This window comes from Peromyscus maniculatus, chromosome 15 (genome assembly GCF_049852395.1).
Source record: "Peromyscus maniculatus bairdii isolate BWxNUB_F1_BW_parent chromosome 15, HU_Pman_BW_mat_3.1, whole genome shotgun sequence".
NCBI lineage: Eukaryota > Metazoa > Chordata > Mammalia > Rodentia > Cricetidae > Peromyscus > Peromyscus maniculatus.
The window spans coordinates 32,793,330-32,814,832 of record NC_134866.1 but is presented as its reverse complement, the minus strand read 5'-3'; the positions used below and the strand labels follow the sequence as shown (position 1 = coordinate 32,814,832).

Sequence of the window (21,503 nt, the reverse complement as noted above, 5' to 3'; positions counted from 1 at the left end):
CCTGTTTCAAGTAAATTGAGACCATTTGTTATCTATGGTAGTTTTATAGCAGAACTGGTATTGAATAGTTAATCCATTGCTTAAGAATAAATTCTTTTATTTTTGTAATAATGATTTATAAAATCTTTTGAGTTGATAAGTTTTCTTTCCATTTTAAAATAGAATTTAATATAAAATATTTAAGACCTAGTAATTATTATTTTACTTCTATCATAAATAATACCAAGTAGACATTTTAAACTTAATTCTGATTTGACCTAGCTTTATGTTTTAGAAACCTGGGTAAATCTTACTGAATTAGTAAAAAAAATGACCAGCCTGATGACAGAAATATTCACTCACCAGAATCTATACTTAGCAGCACCATATTATTGGCTACGATGACCTACTTCCTGGTCAGCATAGTATAATTATTTAACCTCTGAATGTCCGCACAATTTCTTCATGGTCTGCTGATTATTACATTCTGACCAATGCCTGATGCTCCAAAGATCCATGCCGCAGGTTGAAGAGAAGACTAGCACGTGGTCCTGGGGGATTTTGAAGATGTTAAAGGGAAAAGATGACAGAAAGAAAAGTATTCGAGAGAAACGTAAAGTCTCTGAGTCAGACAATAATGAAGGTTCATCGTAAGAGTCAACTGGCCACCTTCAGTGCACAATAACTACACTAATATTGGTTTAATTGAAGGCTACTAATATTCTATAACGAACAAGCAAGTCCTGATGAACTTACACCACTTTACTGTTATTTTCTATTAATCATCTTACATTCATCTCATAGTATTAATTACATCAGAGGACCCTAGTTATTCTGAAATTATCATGTAATTCTAAGGTACACTTGACTCTCCCTGCAAACTTATATAAAGACACACACACACACACACACACACACACACACACACACACACACACACACACACGCATACTCAAGCACAGTCATTCATGAACATACACACTACTTAGTACGATTTCTCTCATTTGTAAATCCCATCTAAAACTATTCTGATTGCAGACTACATTTTACATTATACTGACTACTTTTAAAACTCATTCTCTATTAAAAGTTAATTTGTTAAAATATAGAGCATAATTTAGAATTTTTCTCTGAATATAATACTGAAAGTTTTATAACTGTTCTTTTTTTATTGAGAGATTTTCTATTCATTTTACATACCAACCACAGATTCCCCTGTCCTCCCATGCCCCCAGCCCTCCCCCGCAACCCACCCCTCATTCCCACCTTCTCCAAGGCAAGGTCTCCCATGGGGAGTCAGCAGTGATTTATAACTGTTCTTAATCATATACCTATACAGACTTATTCTCAGTTTTTCAAATTTATCTGAATAACTAATGAATAAATTTTCTTTCCCCATCCAGCCTCAAAATAGCCCCTTAATATAAATTCCATGTATATGAATTTGAAGGATCTTAATTATGTTCAGAAGAGCCTTTCTGTTTTGCATTTTTAATGTGTTCATCACATTTAACTGAAATCTTTATAAGTTGTTTTCACACCAGAACTCCTAATTTTATCTTTTTTCATAGAACACCAGAATAGCAGTCAGTACATGTACAATTTTGAGAACACATAACAAGAAGTCTTCTCTCGAGCAACATTGCTCAAATATAACCTTTACTTGGGGGGAAAGGAAGAGACCTTTTCTGCCTTGTTTTCACATGACCAAATTCTGATTTGGGGTTATTGCAGCAAATGTCCTCATCTTCTACTTTAACCAATCATTCCTGCACTATACATGAATCCTTCAGAAGTGTGTGTGTATGTGTGTGTGTGTGTGTGTGTGTGTGTGTGTGTGTGTGTGTAGCTGTCACACTTCAAAAAAATAAAAATAAACATCCTTTTCTGCTACAACTAAACACCACCTAATCCTGGATCCTTCCTACTCCTGTCCATAAGCTCTCACTGTCTAGTCGAAGTGTGCATTCCTTTCTTATTCATCATTTTCCAGTTTGGCATAGATGTGTACATACCAGAGAAATGTGGTCATATGCCAATGCCTGCTGTCGATTTTTTGATTCTGTAATTTCAGTCCTCAATTCAAATAAACAATTTGGGCCAGACCTATGGATAGCATTAAGCTCCAAATACTGAGTTCATTTAACGTACTCTGGTGTGATAATATGCCTAAACTTTAGAGAAAATCTGAAATATTGGTCTAGTGACTGCAGGCCACACAAACTGACTATCTTTACTCTGGACTATTTTTGAACAACAAAACTAGTTCAAAACTAGTCTCAATAAATTCCAAATTGATGGCTAGAAGCTAATGGGAAATGGAGGATAAGAAAGGCATGATGGTCAACAAATTAACCCACTTCACACATCCAGAATATTGCCTCTCACACCTCTCTCATGTAAAGGAATTAATTTCAAGGCTCATGTGACTCTGATTTTAACTATATTCTCATTTTTTTTCAGTTTCCCTTCTCCTCCTCAACAATTGGGTATGTAATAAAAACTAACTGTGTATTTTACCAATTATTTATTACACATGAGGGAATGGGAAACATTGAATGTCATCAAGCATGAAGCATTGCTTTAAGTCCTGAATGCAAATAATAAATATGTTAGATTGCACAAGCAATTTCACTGTGGGTGATTCCAATGACCCAACAATAGAATAACAGAGTCATAAAAATAAAAAAGGCTCATTATCAGATACTTCTCATTGTTATGATAAAACACCATAATATTCCTCCTCAAAGCAGCATGGTCAGGTCTGTCATAGCAGCAGCCCACTCCTTGATACCAACTTCTGTATCAGTTACTTGTCTATGACTATGGCATACCTTGGTGAAGGCAGGGTGGCAGGAATGGGAGCTGAGGGCTCACACCTTGAACCTCAAGCAACAAAGGAGAGAGTTACCTGGTAATGGTGCATGTCTTTTCAAACCTCAAAGCCACCTCCAGGGGCAAAGGTCACCAAGGCCATACCTGCAAAGCCTGCCCAAACAGCACCACCCACTGGGGACCAGTTATTCAAATGCCTAAGACCATAAGGCACACCTCATTCAAACTAGCACAGACAGCTTCCAAGTACTACTCTGAAAGTCATTGTGGCATGGAGATAACAGGAAAGTGAGGGACACCGATGTCAGCTGGCCCTGCCTCAATGCAGTCCATGCTTAATATACACAACTCATACATACAGATGTATAAAAGTATGCAAAAGACACACAACCAGACACTTCCAGATATCCTTTCTTTAACTCTTTGAGGAAAAAATTGGAGTAACAGTCAGTGCTTTGTACAATTTCAATCATCTCTTTGAAAACCCTGCTGGGACAGATCTTTTCAAGACGTTTTTTTTTTAAAGTGTCTCTGTATAAAGTAACATGTTGTCTCCAAAAATACTGAAGGGCTTTTAAAGACTTTACCTACTTAAATTGGTAAATATTCTTTTAAGAGAGCTGGTGGTAGTGGTGCACACCTTTCATCCCAGCATTTGAGAGGCAAAGGCAGGCGATCTCTGAATTCGAGGCCAGCCTAGTCTACAGAGTGAGTTCCAGGACAGCCAGATTTACACAGTAAACCCTGTCTCAAAAAACCAGAGAAAGAGAGAGAGAGAGAGAGAGAGAGAGAGAGAGAGAGAGAGAGAGAGAATGTCAAGCTAAAGATGTGGCTCAGTTGGTAGCACTGAATTTGATCCCGAGCACTACATAATCCAGGAATTGGGGACATTCTCATTCAGTCCACTACACCAGTCATGGCTAGTTTTCTATCAGTATTGTTTCTCATCACTTACATATATTATTTGTAGAAATAAGATTTCCTATGAAGTACACTCATACTATCACTGTAGAGTATAAATTAATACAGAACAAATTATTAAAAGAAGATCATGGATGATAGATGATACAGATAGATATCATCTACCTGATGGACAAATGGATGGGTGGATAGATAGATAGATAGATAGATAGATAGATAGATAGATAGATAGATAGATATAAGAGATTGACACAGAGATATACAAATAGGATTAGTGGATTAGCACTCCATATCATGTAAGAATTTCTGTCTGCTTCCCACTGCCAGTAGCCAAGAGAGTTAACTTCTTTGTCCACAGTTTTCCAGTCCCACCATTCATTCATTGGTTACACTTGCAAAATTTTAGAGTCACAGCACTATTCAAGTCTTGTTGGTTTTTTCCCTCCAAATAATGATAGTTGTAATTTTTTTTTTCCGAGCTGAGGACCCAGGGCTTTGTGCTTGCTAGGCAAATGCTCTACCACTGAGCTAAATCCCCAACCGGATAGTTGTAATTATATTCACTGGTTTCCATTGTTTCTTTGTTCACTTATCGATTGTTTAAAGTTGAATACTCACACCCAGGAAGGTAAGAACCACCCCCTTACACACTCCTTCCTTTTAGAAGCATATAATGCCTTTAATAGAAATATTTACTGTCCCTGAGAAATCTCTTACTGTCTATGAAGCAGTCTTAATAACATCATTGAATGTTCATATCAAAATTTAAATTAGCAACATTTCAGTATTTGATATTCTGTCTTTTCTTAGATATGGGAGAAGAAGTTTACGATGATGTGGATGCCTCAGACTTCCCTGCTCCACCTGCAGAGTTGAGGTCATTAAAATGCTTCCATTACAATGCAGTCTTGACAAGGAGATTGCTCAACAACATTGAACTGGAGTGAAACTCCAGCGTGGTATATGTGTACTGTGCGCAGTCATGTGGTCTCTGCTCCCCCTTGTTAAAGCTGTGCTTGTTTGTGATCAAGGCTCTCACCTCGCAGTCTGGTTTGTTAGCAAGTCATCCTACCCCTCCCTCCTCTCCCCTTCCCCATCCTTTCTCCTGACCCCAGACGCTGGTTCTGCCCCTCGTTCCCTGACTGATCACTGTTGGTTGCTGGTGACTCACTGCTGTCTGTATTCACTCATCTACTGGGAATGTATACTTGAGATTCTGTTCACAAGTAATCTCAATGATTCATCTTCTCTTATTTTTACCCTTTTCCCCAACTTTTTCCCCCCTTGAATATAATTCCTTTCAATCATAGCCCTCATCTTTCTTCTTCCCTGACCTCCACCAATGGTTTCCTTTGTGAAAAAAAAAAAACAAAAACAAAACAGAATTTGTTGCTTAAAAGGGCTTTCTTGTATGCCCTTTTTTTGTTCACAAACTCATTAGAGCTGGGCAGTGGTGGCGCATGCCTTTAATCCCAGCACTCGGATCTCTGTGAGTTCAAGGCCAGCCTGGTCTATAGATCAAGATCCAGGACAGGCACCAAAACTACACAGAGAAACCCCATCTCAAAAAAAAAAAAAAAAAAAAAAACAAACCAAACCAAAACACACACACACACACACACACACACACACACACACACACACACACACACACAAACTCATTAGAATCTTCTCAAAAGTTTTACACAATTTCTTTTTTAAGTTAATAGTAAACAACAACTTCAGTTTATCTGAGGTTTGCATTTAATTTTAAGGTGAAAAGTATATGAAAATAGTTAAGATTAGTGAGCATAAAAGGAATGCCCTTTGAAAAGTCTTCTGAGGTAGAATATAACGTACTAAAATACTTGCTCATTTTTTCCTATCTATGCAAGATGACCTGCATACAAAAGCTAGAAAACTCCAGCAATACACTCAAGAGAGAGATGAATGAAAAACAAGAAATGGTATACTTGTTTAGTTAGAGGACAAAACTGGCAATTAATGCCTCGAGTCATGCCTGCTGAGTTGTACTTACCAATGCATGAGAGAACTTCAAGTATTTAGTCTTACCATACTAAGCCAATTTTACTGAACTATGAACAGTATCAAGATCAAAGAGGCTGAAGGCAAAACATGCCGATGGATCAAGTTCTACAGGCCAAACAAGCGAGAAAGACAGATGAATGAAGGAGGCTTGCCTCCCTTTCCCGCAGTCTGTGAAAGGAAAATCTACCCTTAGCAAATTATTTATTCTAATATTTCTCACCAGGACACTGTGCCCATCTCTGATGGATTTTAATACATTTTTTTCTGTTTGATGTTACTCTAGAAAGATCCCCCACATTCCATTAGCTAGCTCTCTGGGAACCCAGAATCACATCCTGGGCTTTTTCTTGGAGCAAAACAAACTCCAGCTGATTGAACTTGATCAGAGATCTTTTTTTTTTTTTCCATACCCATTGCTTATTTTCAGAAATTAAAACAATTCTATATTTTTAAACACAGTGTTCTATTTTGGAACAAGTTATTTTCAAAAATAGCTTGTGGGGGGAGCATTTTTAGCATTCATTCATGCTCTGATCATGCCAGAGAGCTAATCTGGGCCAGGCATTTCACCAATGCCCAGAGCATGAAAGGCAGGAGGTCCTAGGGACAGATGTAAGACCTTACGTGGGTAATGGTCCTCATTGTTTTCTTTTTTTTTTTTTTTGGTTTTTCGAGACAGGGTTTCTCTGTGTAGCTTTGCGCCTTTCCTGGGACTCAGGCTGGCCTCGAACTCACAGAGATCCACCTGGCTCTGCCTCCCGAGTGCTGGGATTAAAGGCGTGCGCCACCACCGCCCGGCCTCCTCATTGTTTTCATAGTGAACAAGATAAATGCTAAGTGCTAAAAACAAAAAAAAAAAAATTAGAACCAAACATTTTAAAGAAGTCACATTTTTTTCTAGATAATCAAAATGAAAATATTAGTGTCAAATTTTCACTATTCACAAATATTCTAATACCAAAAAAAAAAAAAAAAAACCTTCCTTCTACAGGATTCATACTTCTTCCCAATCTGGACTGAACTTTCATTTTCCAATGAGCAATTTAGTGAAATGGCCAAGATAAAGACTGACTATTGACTATTAGCTATTATCTTTAAGATGCTCCCACATGATATTGAAAACTAATTTTATGTAAAAGCTTTTCATTAACCAATATTCCTATCTCCTGTGCTGTCTTTATTCATTTATGTATTATTTCTCTGCTGGAAATCAAGTCTAAGGTGTGGGATGTGAGTGCTCCACCAATGAACTCCAGATTTTCCATCATAGCTCTGTTTTAATTAGATGTGAAAATATTAAGATAGATAAATTTCACAATCCATAAAACTCAGTTCTTTAAAAAAGCATTTTTGAGCCTTTTTAATAACATTATCTCTGCCATTCAATTTTCTAGAAAGAACTAGAAAATGTACAGGGTTCAAGTATAGTTTTAACCACATGAAACCCTGGTATGCAACCATATTTCATCTTGTTCAGTTTTATTATTTATTCAATATGACCTTTCACTTACAGTTTAAATCATGTGTATCATTTAATCATGAACCCCTTTATATGTCATAAGCCCATAATTGATTATAATGATCAGTACTAAATTAAAAACAACATTGAACAAAAATGTATTATTACATGCGAGGCATGGTAACACATGTCTTTAATCCCAGCACTTGGAAGGCAGAGGCAGAGTTCCAGTGTATATTGTAAGACCCTGTCACAAAATAACAAACCATTGAAATTTTTAACGTTAAGAATTAAGTCTCAAGCTGGGGGTGGGGGTGGCACACGCCTTTAATCCCAGTACTTGGAAGGCAGAGGCAGGTGGATCTCTGTGAGTTTGAGGCCAGCCTAGTAGACAGAGGAAGGTCCAGGACAGCCAAGGCTACACAGAGAAACTCAGTCTCAAAAAAAAAAAAAAAAAAAAAAAAAAAAAAAAAAAAAAAAGCAAGCAAACAAACAAAAACAAAGAATTAAGTTGTCTCTGTTATGATCTATTCTTTTCTGTTTCTCAAAGTGTTGGTTTATATGTGTTCTGTTACCCTAGTCAAGGAATTAATGTTGGAAAGGCAAAAACAGAAGAAAAAGACCCCAAGAAGCTAAAAAAACAGGAAAAAGAAGAAAAAGATCTTAGGAAAAAATTTAAGGTATGTAATATTTTATACCATTCAGAGTTCAAAGTACTGATGAAAAAATTCCAAAAATTTCAAAATGACAAAATACATACTTTTCAAGTATGGTTAACAATATTGGCATTATCTGTCATAACTTTTCTTTGTTACAAATATGTTGTAAATTTAAATTCATTCCTACAATAAATTAAGCAAGCAATCATATATGCTAATATCCTCCATGCTATTATAACCATTTAAATTTAGATGCCCTTTGAACTTTGATAAAGTGATCATCTTTAAATATTTGTTATGTGAAGTTGGTGAGGTTATGATTGTCTTAGTTATTGTCTCATGGCGATGATAAAATCCCCAGATAAAAACATCCTGAAGGACAAGGGGTTTCTTTTGGCTCACAGTTCTAGGCTACAGTCCACCGTGGAGAAGTCACAGAGGCAGGAACTTAATGGGGCTGGTCTCATTACATCTGCAGTCAGGAGGCAGAGACACACAAATGCATGCATACTAGTGCTTACCTTGATTTCTCCATTTGATACAGTCCAGGGTCCCCTGTCCAGGGAAAAGTCCCACTCAGAATTAACATAGTTCTTCCTATATGAATTTACATAATCAAGATAACCCCCCATAGGCATGTCCATAACTAAAACCTTCTTAATAAATTTGTCAATAAATGAATTACTGTAATAATACATATCAGTAATTTCAATGTTTATTTTTTTTTCAGTATGATGGTGAAATTCGAGTTCTCTATTCAACGAAAGTTGCTTCCTCCATAACTTCTAAAAAGTGGGGAGCTAGAGATCTGCAGATAAAACCTGGAGAGTCACTTGAAGTTATTCAAAGCACAGACGACACCAAAGTTCTCTGTAGGAACGAAGAAGGCAAATGTAAGTCCCTGCTAAAGCCACACTGTGCATCCAACAACCATGGGTTACAGAGATCACCCACCTCTACTAACTCAGTTTGTTCAGTGGTTCGTGGGTTGTAGGACATGTTAAGAAACTGGAGATTCTGGTAGCTGACATCAATAAATTCTATTTTAATGTCTTTTGAGGCTTTTGAGATTGTAATATGATTACATCATTTCCCTCCCTATCGTTCCCATCTCCAGCCTCTCCTTAGTAACCCCATTGCTCTCATTCAAATTCATGGCCTCTTTTTCTTTAACTCTGCGTGTGTGTGTGTGTGTGTGTGTGTGTGTGTGTGTGTGTGTGTGTGTGTGTGTGTGTGAATATAACCTTCTCAGTCTGTATAATGTTATGTATATGTTTTCAGGGCTGACCATTTGGTATTGGATAACTAGTTGGTGTGCTCTTCCCCGGGGAAGATTATTTCTCTCGGTGTTCCTTCAACATCTTTTAAACATGAGAGTGGAGGTTGTGAGTGCTACTCAGTGGCAGAATACAGGCTTGATATGACGGTGGAAACATCGCTTAAACTTCGGGTTCATCACAATCAAGAATTTCACATAGATTTTCTTTCTCACTAAGCCATTTGTGATGTCTAAGCCACTGATAACTGCTTCAGTTCTAGGTACTCTGAAAGTTTGATCTCAAACAGAATGACTGGGTGAATATCTCTTACTCCCTGGTAGGGTGTGTTGTTCATGGTAAAGGCTTTCTTTAGGTGGTACTTTGCTTTAGTTTGACTTCCTCATTTCAGAGGTAACCACAGTGTGGGACTAGAGAGATGGCTCAGCAGTTAGGAGTTCTTACTGCTCTTCTAGAGGACCCAAGGTTAGCTCCCAGCACCCACGTCAGGCAGCTCACAACCAGCTGTATCCCCCAGCTCCAGGGGATCCAACATCCTCTTCTGGCCTCCACAGGTTAGAGAAGGCAGGCAGGAAAGCTTTGTTATCCAATGGTCAACACCTAAATAACAGAGCTCCAATGCTGCTGTGACATCGACCCGTTACCATCCCACCAAATAGGAAGCAAATTGGGTCTGTACTCAGCAGATTAAACAAAAGGTTAAAAGCTGATCCGAGGAAGGTGTGAAGGTACTCAGAGAGTTCTAGAAGCTGGAGAAAAGCCCTCCATAAATAGAACAAAATGGTTAAATATTGACAGAAACTTGAGCCAATGGGTAGTCAGGTAGTTGGAGAGCGAGGGGCACTAAGAGTATTTGAGAGTAACTTTCAGATTAAGTATTATCTCAGAATGACTGAATTGGTGTGCCTATTTCATTTCACTTTTTGCCTCCTGCTTTTCATACTTTTTATGAAATCTCTTTCTTGGTTGGGATCCTTGATTGTTCTTAATTTTCTAATTCCTGATCTATTCTCCATACACTCACTAGGACTTGGAACGACTGCCGTAAAATGTATCCCTCCCGCAAATGGCCTTGCAAATGGCATCCGTCTTTCCCATATTCTCAGCCCGTCCACTCCTATGTTAAACAAATATTTTCAAGACCACACACCGTCTTTAGGATAGCATATCATAAATGCCCTTCGTGGTTCAGCCTCATGGGCAACAACTGCAGTTTGCTATCTAGACTGGACATCCAAAAGTGAAGTGCATGCTTGTCATCCCCTGAATAAATCACGCCAGTTCTTCCCACTGTGCTATTCTATTTGACGTGGAATGCACAATTGTCCATCAAAAACAATTCAGTGATAAGCCGGGCGTTGGTGGCGCACGCCTTTAATCCCAGCACTCGGGAGGCAGAGCCAGGCAGATCTCTGTGAGTTCGAGGCCAGCCTGGGCTACCAAGTGAGCTCCAGGAAAGGCGCAAAGCTACACAGAGAAACCCTGTCTCGAAAAACCAAAAAAAAAAAAAAAAAAAAAAAAAAAAAACAATTCAATGATCACCTTCAATTGGAAGCATCCTCACTCCCTGCTCCCAGCTACCCCAGTCTGATGAATGTCTCCCCAACTCCACTGCTTTGACTTCTGCGTGATTTGTTTCAGTAATTTGCTGCTCTGCTTAGTATCTGAACTTACGCAGAACTTCAACGAAGTGTTCTTGAGGTTGGATGTCAGCACTGGTATAGTGTCTCACAGCTTGAGTGTGGACTTGATTAGCTTCAAAGGAGTGCTCTGGATTTCTAGTCCAATAACCAGATAAAAGTTGGACATAAACACTCTCAAAAACATCTGCTGAATAGTTTAGCTGGTTAGCAGACAGCACTCTGGCTTGGCCTGATGAGCACTGTTAGCTTCTGAATCATTAAGTACTCTAAATCTGTCCCTTCCTTATTTTTACATCTTCTCATGACCAGCCATGGCATTTTACAGTTCAGTGACTGTTGCAGTGACTATTTTTTTCCTCGCTCTCTGTTCTTCTTCAACCTGTCACCGAAAAGAACGTGACCTGGGGTTACACTGAGCAATCGAGTGGTTAAAGGATAAAGGACAATCCCTTTGTCACTGGAGCAAAAGCCTCTGACGCAGACATTATTACATTCAATAGGGTCTCACCCACTGACACTCTGCAAGTGTGAACTGTGTAGGCAGTTGGTATCTTAAATATATAGTTCTGGCACATTCTCAAATGTTTAAAATGGCTAGCTAATATTTGCACACATTCCACAATCTGATGTTCAAGAGCTGAGAGTTTTCCCACCTCCTGTCACTGGAGAAAAACTTTCTAAAAAAAAAATGAGGCATGAAAAAGGAGTTATTTGGGTTTTAATGTTCTGTTTCTTTTAGGCATCAGAAAAAAAGAGATTTCAAATGGCTGGACATTGTCACAAAACTAGTTGATCATTTCTTTAAGGTTTTTTTTTTTTTTTAACAATATATGCTCACTGGAAAAAAATTGTATTCAGAAACTTAAAAAGTCAATCTGAACCAGCTGTGGTAGCACACATCTAAAATCCCAGTACTTGGGAAACTGACTAAGGAACAGCATTTGAAATCAGGAGTTCAAGGACAGTCTGGGCAATGTAGTGAAAACTCACCTCAAAAAATTAAATGTAAAAATTAAATGAATGAATGAATGAATGAGTAATGAATGAGTGAATGAGTGAGTGAATAAATAAGCAAATATACAAATGAAATGTTTAAAGTCGTTCTAGTAGAAAGTCTCAGGAATAATACAAAGAAACAGAAGAAAAGGAGATAGATTAGTTCTTGTGAAAGCCAAAATAATAAATTACATTCAGTATTGTACACCATTTATTATGTTTCCCTTCAAGTTTGACATTGATTCACTTGCCTGAGCAAGTCCACACAAGATGATTTTATGTTTCTAGCTGCAGTAACTTTATTTTCTGCAAATACAACAAACGAAGTAATAAATAATAGAGCCACTTCAATTAAGGAAAAAAATTGAAACTACAAAATCAAGTTAATTTCTGTTTTTCCAAGACTACTGTCTACTTCCTTGGAAACTCCGTATTTCTAATGTCTTCTCACAGGTGCATTGTTAGTCCTGACACACATCTACACCACAGCAAGCAAACAATTTAGGAGGAAACTGACTGGCACAAATGGGGGATGGGCGTTACATTCCTAACTATTCTACCTCACCACATATTTCAAGACATTTGTTCCAGCCACTGTGTTCTGCTCTGTGAGCAGGAGGCTTCCAAATAACAACTTTATGTGACATGTGAGAATCCTGGGCATATCAGCTCTCAGACTATTGTAAGGCTAAACATAGCAGCCGTTCTGCACCATAGCCATGATTTTGCTTTGTTTTGTGGGTTTTTTCATATTTTCTATTAATATCTCATATTGGTAAGTGAACACGAACCATGTGAACAACGAGAACATTTTCTTCCTGCATAAAAAAAAATAATTTCTAGGAACTATACTGCCAAGATTACATAACAATCCATGGTAAGTCACTTGTTTTGACACTACCACAAACTGTCCTTGAATAGAATAAAGTTTTAGCACTTGAAAGCGCTGCACAGCAAAGCCTATGCTACATTAAAAGTCAGTAATCCCGTAAAAACACTATATAAGTGATTTTATAGTTAGTGAGCCCTAAGTTATCACATGATCATGGAACTAAAATAGAATGGGACAGCCGCATCCCACATGTGACCACTGACATTTTCTTAAATATTCGGTCACTGATATCTCCCTCCCTCCCTTCACATACGCAGAGAGACAGAGAGAGAGGGAGAGAAAAGAACAGCACTGAACAATAGTATCTGCGAAGGAGTCATCAACAGAAGAGAAAGATGCTATTTAGAACTCTTGAGCAAGGAAGATGTAGGAGAGAATATACCAAGGGTTTGAGAGGGAAAGAGAATATAGCTTTTCTAATTAACTCATAAAGTGGAGATAATTAAGCTGTCTATTATGAATTATTAACTTTGACCATGTAAAGGACTGTTAGTAGCAGTTTGACCAGGTCTGTGAATTTTTTTATCATAATTGATAAAAATTAACTTAAAAGTAATTTCATTGAAACGTAAATTACCTCAAGGCATCAGCAAATAATAATCTTAATTTTCAAAAAGGTGGTTAAATAATCTTTAATTTTCCTGTCATAACTTTATTTCTCATAATCTTCCAGGGGTTTTTTTTAATGGAAGCATTTAATATTAGAATAAGTCTAGTCTTTATCAACAGTTTATAATTTTGCATGTGTACTGCTAAGGCCTGCCAACCTGAGTTCAATCCCTGCAACTCACATGGCAAGAGGAGAGAACAGATTTCTTCCAGTCTTCTTCTGACTTCAAAATAATCATATTAAACAACATAACCCCAACTCAGAAAGACAAATGCCACGTTTTCCCTCCTATGTGGAGCCTGTATCTAAATGTGTCTGCAGGAAGGCGGCCTGGGAAGACGAGCATGAGACGGGGAGGGGACCTTAGAAGTAGGAAAGGGATGATGGAATCCATGTGACTCAAAAAGAGAAAGGAGACTGTTTGGAAGGAGGGAGGGAACCTTCAGGAGAAGGACAGGAGACACAGGGAAGGCAGCCAGAGATAGGAATAAATTAGACAAAAGTGTAAGGACTTCTGTGTGAAAATACCACAATGAAGTTACCTTTTTTACTGTCTTTTAAAAAAATTCATAAAAAGAAAAAAATAGAACAGGAAAGGGATTGATGAGAGATGCTAAGAGGAGGGGGAAATAAGTGGGTAATGAGGGTATAAATATGATCAAATTACTCCATTAGCATGTTCTAAATAGATATAGTTATTCAATATATTATCTTTTTAAAGAGTTTTTAAATTATTATTACTGTGTCTGTGTGGATGTGTCATGTGTGGGTGCCTGCAGAGGCCAGAATAGGGCATGAAGTCCCTGGAACTAGATTTACAGGCAGTGATGAGTTATTGAATGTGAATCTGGGCATCAACTGAGTATTGTGGATAAGAAGGGGCCCTTAACCACTAAGCCATCTCTCCAGTTCCTCAGTATATTACCTTATAATAATTATTCACTTGTGGGTCAACTTGTGATACTAAACATTAAATGTTTTTCAAAGCTGTATCTGTAACTAAAATGCATTTCCTTTTTTTCTTTATAGATGGTTATGTCCTTCGGAGTTACCTGGCAGACAAGTAAGGCCATTTCCTTCTATGACTGTATTTATTAAAAGAATCTTATTTCCTTAAGGAAAAAGTACTAATGCAATTTCCAGAACGCAATAGACTGAACTGCCATAATAAATTGAAAACAATGTATTACATTTGTATCAATATAGTAGTACCAATAACAAAGCTGAATATGCTAGTCTGAATTAGAAAGGAAGCCTGACTCACTCATAGTGAACAGTCTTATATAACTCGCTGAGCTATCTGTTCAGCAAACACTGAAGACACACAGGGCAAAGCCACTACCCCTTTCACTAATTGTTTGCATTTTGTTTATTAATTATTACAGCATTAGAACTGGACTAATTCGAGCCAAATGGTGTCTGTGGCAGATACTAATACTACCAGTTAATAGCTCATAGTGTAGCCCCTAACTGAAGGTTTTCCTATACTCACACCAAGCATAGTGCTCTATTATGTTGCTGTATTGAAAGTGTGCCCCTCAAAAGATAGCGATCAATGACTCTTGTATTCTTATGAATAAGACCTTTTCACAGTCTGTCACAGCCTGGTACTTTTAAGCCTTTGGACTCCTCCAAAACACTCTAAGATTCTACACCAAGAAACGCCGAGCAGAAAATTAGCCCCACTATCGGGTTGAGCAATGTAAATATTTGTAAAACTGACATAATGAAGGAATGGAGGATTCACAAGCCATTTTCCATAAGCAACAGGCCACACGTGTGACTAGGACAATGCATGTTAGAGAGTTCTGTCAGCAAACCAATAGACAGCAGACAGGAAAACGACCCTAACACCTTTGTTTTCTTCGGAGTATGTATTACAGTGGTGGGCAACGGGACTTCTGACAGGCTCTGTTCTAAGAAAGATGCACATTTTATGGAAAGAATGTGCTGCAGGATGGTTAAAAGAAAATGGAGAAAGGACACTAAGCGACTATTGGTTCACTACCTATTAAAATGCATATATCAATAAACATTTATGGAATAAACAGCAGGGAAGTCTGTCCTCTTTGCATTCACATCAGATTTCCATTAGGCAAATGCTTCCTCCACCTCAGAGAAAGGATCCAAACAGAAGACATAGGGAGCTCACAGCATCTGTTCACAGTTGGCAGGAACAGGGCCCTGCTGCTGCCGCCGCTGTGATGAAGCCCAGAGATAGGGCAGGAACCAAGAGCATGTCTGCCCTACGTGACACAGCTACCTCACAGCTCTGGAGCTTGGAACTGCACCCTACATTTCAAGATTATGTTTATATTTATAATGTATTATTATTCTATCATTCATAAATCACTCATCAGACTATGCACTTTTACAATCAAAGCTTACATCTGACTTGTATGTGTGTCTCCCAGCACATGAGAGCAACTCAGTGTTTGTTAATAGAATACTTCATAAAGCTTCAGGGCTAAGCAAAACCTGAAAACAATAAGTAATATAAAAAATTCAATGACTGTACATTCCATAATTAGTATTTAAATACTTTAAACTTGATGTGTGTGCATTGTAACTAGAAACATGTGAAAACAGTATTGCCAATTTTCATGCCAAATATATTTCATTCACTTAAAATTTTAAACATTGGAAACTCAAATAAAGGTAGGAATCTAGCACTAATAACTGTTAAAATTCATTGCACCTTTGGATTAAGGCCCCTGGAGGAGGGTGGTGCCTTGGCAGTTCAATTTGTTTAGCTCTGTACCCAGTTCTTAGGGAGTTCAGATGGTCTATGCCCATGGCAATGTTCAAAGTAGGGCATGATCTGTGCCCTCAAGGCATGTGTCTATTATTCTGTCTGTAGAATGAACTAGGAGTCGATAAAGCCAGGGAAAGACGATGTCGAGGTGAATGTAAAATCTCTGTCGACTTGCACATACACATGCAAAGCCTCACTTTTCACCTCTCAATGTTTCTGGTAGATGGCAATCATATTAATGCTAGCTTCCTCCATGCATTAATGTTGGGAAGATATTCTCTATAAAATAAAAACTGTTTTTTTGTGTTTACAGTGATGGAGAAATCTATGATGACATTGCTGATGGTAAGTGTCATGCAGCTCCCACCACAGTAACAGAGAAAACAGCTTGCTGGCTTAATTAGAGCCATCACATATGATCAGAACTGGAGTTTCTTAAAAATGTGAGGAAAAGTAATGATCTGATGTCATGGCAGGGAGTCATCTTCACAAAAGACTAGGAAATTAAGTGAAAAGAAAAGCATGTTTATCTCCAGATTGAGAAATATAAGACAGCCATGGTACAAGCCAAGACCTGTAATTCCATCACTTGGGGGCTAGAGGCAGGAAGATCAGAAGTTCAAGGCCAGCCTTGGCTACACAATGAAAGTTGGGGGCAAGCCTAGGCTACATGAGACCCTGTGTCAAAAAACAACTGAACAGGGAAGAGACAGAAGAAGTGGGAAGGAGAGAAGGGAAGAGAGAACTGTTTGGTAAACTGTGTATTGTAACATGCGTTAAGAGTCATTGCTTTCACCATAGGGAAATGCATTCTTAGTAATATATAATAACCTGTTTTAAAACTAGCAGTTTCCATACCACAGCAACCATAATACCCAAGAAGGTAACAGCAGATTGTTTTCCTGCAGCCTATAAAATATGAAATTAACAAATCCTAAGTGGACAAGTGTAAAGCTGGCAAATGCTAAAATATGAGACTAACAAATCTTTGATCAATAAACAGGTACATTATTTCGTAACTAATAACACTAGTAAAATCATCAGGTATTTCTAAGTGAGGATTTAAAACATTTGTCTCAACAAAATGTTCACAGCTGTCTGTCATCATGTTGCCCTTTGGCCTGTGTGTGTGTGTGTGTGAGTGTGTATGAATGAGTGTGTGTGTGTGTGTGTGTGAGTGTGTGAGTGTGTGTCAATATGTGTGTGTTTTGTTTTGTTTTATTTGAGACGAGGTCTCAAAACATGGCGTCTGCTCGCCTGGAACTTGCTATCTAGACCAGGCTGGCTTTGAACTCACAGAGATCCACCTGCCTCTGCTTCTTGACTGCTGGGATAAAGGTGTTTGTCACCACATCTGGCACCATCCAGGTTTTTGTTGTTCATTTTTTTTTCTTACATCAGTTCTGGGATCAAACCTATTTCCCTGGCTTGCAAGCAAATGCTTTACCGATAGAGTCATCCCCCAGCCTCCACCCTTTAGTCTTTAGCTTATGACACATGTTAATGCTTAACTAGTCTCATTTCCAACAAGTGCTATGATGCCAGAATAGCTGATCTTCAGTCTTGTGTGATGAAGACTAAATCTGTCTAGGAATGTTGTTGAAATTGGGCTGTCAATGAAGTTGTCTTAGTTATTGTTGTGATGAAACACCATGACCAAAAGCAAGTCAGGGAAGAAAGGGTTTATTAGGCTTACACTTCCACATAATAGTCCATGATTAAAGGAACATGGGACAGGAACTCAAACAGGACAGGAACCTGGAGGCAGGAACTGATGCAGAGGCCATGGAGGGGTGCTGTTTACTGGTTTGGAGCCAATGGTTTGCTTATCCCATCTTCTTATAAAACCCAGGACCACCAGCCCAGGGATCCACCACCCACAACAGGCTGGGCCCTCTCCCTTCAATCACTAATTAAGGAAATGTTCTACAGTCTTGCCTACAATCTTATGGAGGTTTATCAACTGAGGCTTCCTCCTCTGTGATGACTCTAGCTTGTGTCAAGTTGACGTAAAACTAGCCAGCACAGAAGATTAAATATATCACATTTTACTTATCTAGTTTTGTTTGTCTTCTTAATGTAAAATAAGTAAGTTTTTTTATTTAAATCTTAATTCTGGAGAGATTGAATTACCCAGATTTCTAACTTGAAACAGGTAAGATGTGCTGTATATAATCTGTATTTACATTCTTAAGGCCAGATGTGGTGGTGCAGAGCCAGCACTTGGGGTATGGAAGGAGGAGGCTCAGGAGTTGGAGGTCCTGTTCCATGATCTGTTGAGTCTGAGAGCAGTCTGGCCTTCAAGAAGACTTGTTTCCAAAGCCTCCGTAGGGAGTTAGAAGATTGGCTCTGTAGGTGAAGCTTGTATTGCAGTCATGAGGACCGGGGTCTGACAGCTAGAACACACAGGAAAATGAAAGGCGCAGTGACAAGTGTTTGTAATCCCAGGCCTGGGGAGGTCGAGACAGGAAGATCCTTGGTGAGAACGGAACCAACGAGTGACTGTGTCTCCGAGAAAGTACATGGTTCCTAGGGATGTTACCAGAGGTTGTCCTCCAGCCTCCACACACATGTGCATATGTATCTACACACACATGTACACACACACACACACACACAAACACACACACACACACACACATGCGAATATATAAAAATTAATGAGTGAATTAATTAAAGCTGTATTTTCTTTTCTTTCAGGTTGCATCTATGACAATGACTAGCATTCGGCTCTGTTCTCTCTGCTGTGTCTGTTAGTGGCCAACATGAATTTTAATTGGACTGTTCTTGGGTGTCGTAGAAAAAAATGAGTGTACAAAATGAAATTGCAATCTCTTTATAAAATTTTGAAATCTTAAATGAACTCTGTTTAATATGTCAAAAGATTGGTAGTGAGATATAAGAACTTATCTCCTTTTCTACTTTCTTGTCTTCTTTTTTCTTTTGAGTTCTTACTTTGCAGTTCAAGCCATCCTTCCTGCCTCAGCCTGTGCTGATAACAGACATGAGCCGGGACATCTGGCTTAAGGATCCCATCTTACCTCAGTTATGCTCATGAAGACACTTTTTTAGACCATCAATAGGGACTCTCCTCCTACCATACCCCTTTTTAAAGAAATAAAGAAAAAACAAAGGCATCCCAGAGGAAGAAGAAAAAAGAATATAAAGAAGGAATTTTATTTTTAATTCCACAAGAGAACTCGTGCTGCCCCTTACAACACCTGTTCAAATTACCTACCCGGAAAAGGCGGAGCTTGAGCCTCTAGTTTCTGAAAGACAGTGTAACAGCAGACCATTTGTATCAAATTGTTCCCTCTTTGGTCACTGAAATCATATGTTAACTCTTCAATAAGCATGCTTTATGCACATCTAAGATTAGCCTCTACGAGGGCCTAAAGTCTTACTTTGTGAATCCATACACACATGGTTGCAATCTGTACTCGGTTTAGACACCATTGTTATCTGGAGAAATGGAGGGGGGACTACATGACTCTTGTGAACACTGTGAGAAAGAACTTTGAAACTCGCTCGACTTTTACAGTAACTCCTTACTGTGAAGTCTCTTTGAAAGGGTTTTGTGTTTCGCTGTCAATTGCTTCTGCAGAACCCAGTGATGTTTATAACCACTTTACTAGGAAGTTGTTCAGCTGAAGGAACACAAAGCAGTAAGTCCCACTGGTTGGCCTGGGGTGCTCCTCATTGAGATGTACTCCTCACCACCTTCTCTAGCCTGTAAGGCACTGGCTTTTGAATGCTAAGAACACTAAGCACCATGAACCAAAACACAATGCCTCAACATCCAAGAAGATAACAGATTGGAGAATGTTATTTTGAAATTAGTAAATCCTAATGCTGGTTCTATTATTGACCATGATGCAACCCTGGCAATATTCATTACCCTCCCAGTGTTCTTATAGGATAAGATTCAACTAAGTTTATCCCAACATTTTCCACTACCAATTATTTCAAGCTTTTATGGTTCCCTTATCTCAGATGCACACTTCAGAAGGCTTTTTTCCTTTTCTATTTTAAATAATCGATTAAATAATGATTAATACACTATATATGTAAATTGTAAAGATCCATTGGAGTTTCTGAAGAGTGACACCCCCCCCCATTGAATTTTTTAAAAGTCAAAAATTGTATGGGATAGAGAGATAACTTGGTTGGTAAAGTGCTTGTGTGGCAAGCATAAAGATTGAATTTGATCAACAGGCCCCAGATGACAACCATGTGTAGTGACCAGTACTTGTAATTCCAGTGCAGGGAGGCAGAGACAGGAGGACCCCTGGGGCTCACTAGGAAGCCTGTCTGTCCTAATTGGTGAGGTCCACACCAGTGAGAGACTCTAGTCCCAGGAGACGGACATCACCTGAGGACCAACAGCCAAGGTTGTCCTCTGGACTCCACATGTATATGCCCTCACACACATGGAAACGTGTACACACAGATGGAAAAATGGGTAAAGGAGGTCAAAGCCTTCAAACGGTTAGAACTGGGGTTTCTATTAAGCGTTTTGAAGTTTAAAAAGTGTCTACAGCTCAATTTACAGGATAGAGGGTTCTGAATCTCCTGGGTTGGAAATTATTCATCTCAGATAGCCTTTGATTAGGAAGAACTTTGGTGGTATTAGTCAGCATGTGTCCTTGTGGTGAACCTCTTTTGTCACTAGATACAAATTACATGGCTCAAAGGTGGTTGTATGTTAACTTTGGAATCAAATATAGATTAGATGCTGACTGTATTTTCAGTAATTTTTCATGAGTAAGAATAGCATAAATTCAATGCAAATGTTAGATTTTTTTAAAAAAAAAATCCCAAATTAGATCAAGAGAATATTTCAGCTTTGATTTATATTCAAAGAAATGGACAGACACCTATGAGAAATTTACGTAATAATTATTTAATATATATTTGAAGTGTTAATTTTAATATACTAAATGTGATTTTGTTGTAGATTGTGTGTAGAATTTTGTCATGTGAGAAGAGCTGCCAATAAAATATCTTTTTAGCAAGTGACCCTGCTCCCCCACTTCATATATACATCAAGACCATCGGCTTTCCTCTCCGTTAACGTGATTCTGTCTACAAAAGAGTCTTCTACTTACACAAGAGCCCTATCTGCACCACCACCCCCCGCGGCCCCCCCCCCCCCCCGTCTCATTCAGCCTCCTATTCATAGCCCAGCTCTCCCCGCTGCCTCTTGATACATTGCTTCCTATGTTGTCTTAGAAATAGATAACTAACTCCAGTTCTCTCCAACTCCCTGCAACCTGAACATAACCCATGCTCAAAATGCTTAGAGGATAAGACATCACAACCTGAATTCAAAGCCGTGACCAAGGGTCCCATTTCCTCCTAACTTCTCTCCAAGCTTCTTCCGATATAATCCATTCATGCTCTTTTTTCTCCTCACTCTACCTCTTCTTCTCTCCCTCTGTCTCCTCCC

The 21,503-nt window shown here is 38.6% G+C and overlaps 1 protein-coding gene across 5 annotated transcripts in view; it reads left to right on the top strand.

The window, feature by feature from the left end:
• Positions 1-21,073, top strand: part of Fyb1 (FYN binding protein 1) — a 141,301-nt gene extending 120,228 nt beyond the window's left edge. For 4 of the 5 annotated variants that reach the window (XM_042261473.2, XM_042261474.2, XM_076551833.1 and 1 more), the window contains exons 12-19: positions 492-629; positions 2,443-2,468; positions 4,546-4,612; positions 7,803-7,902; positions 8,612-8,774; positions 14,329-14,362; positions 16,368-16,399; positions 18,755-21,073. In XM_042261473.2, the coding sequence (XP_042117407.2) occupies positions 492-629; positions 2,443-2,468; positions 4,546-4,612; positions 7,803-7,902; positions 8,612-8,774; positions 14,329-14,362; positions 16,368-16,399; positions 18,755-18,777 (583 nt within the window). In that variant the 3' untranslated portion in view covers positions 18,778-21,073. The remainder of the gene's footprint in view (positions 1-491; positions 630-2,442; positions 2,469-4,545; positions 4,613-7,802; positions 7,903-8,611; positions 8,775-14,328; positions 14,363-16,367; positions 16,400-18,754) is intronic. The other variant, XM_076551834.1, reaches the window with a different exon arrangement.
• Positions 21,074-21,503: the final 430 nt, after the last annotated feature.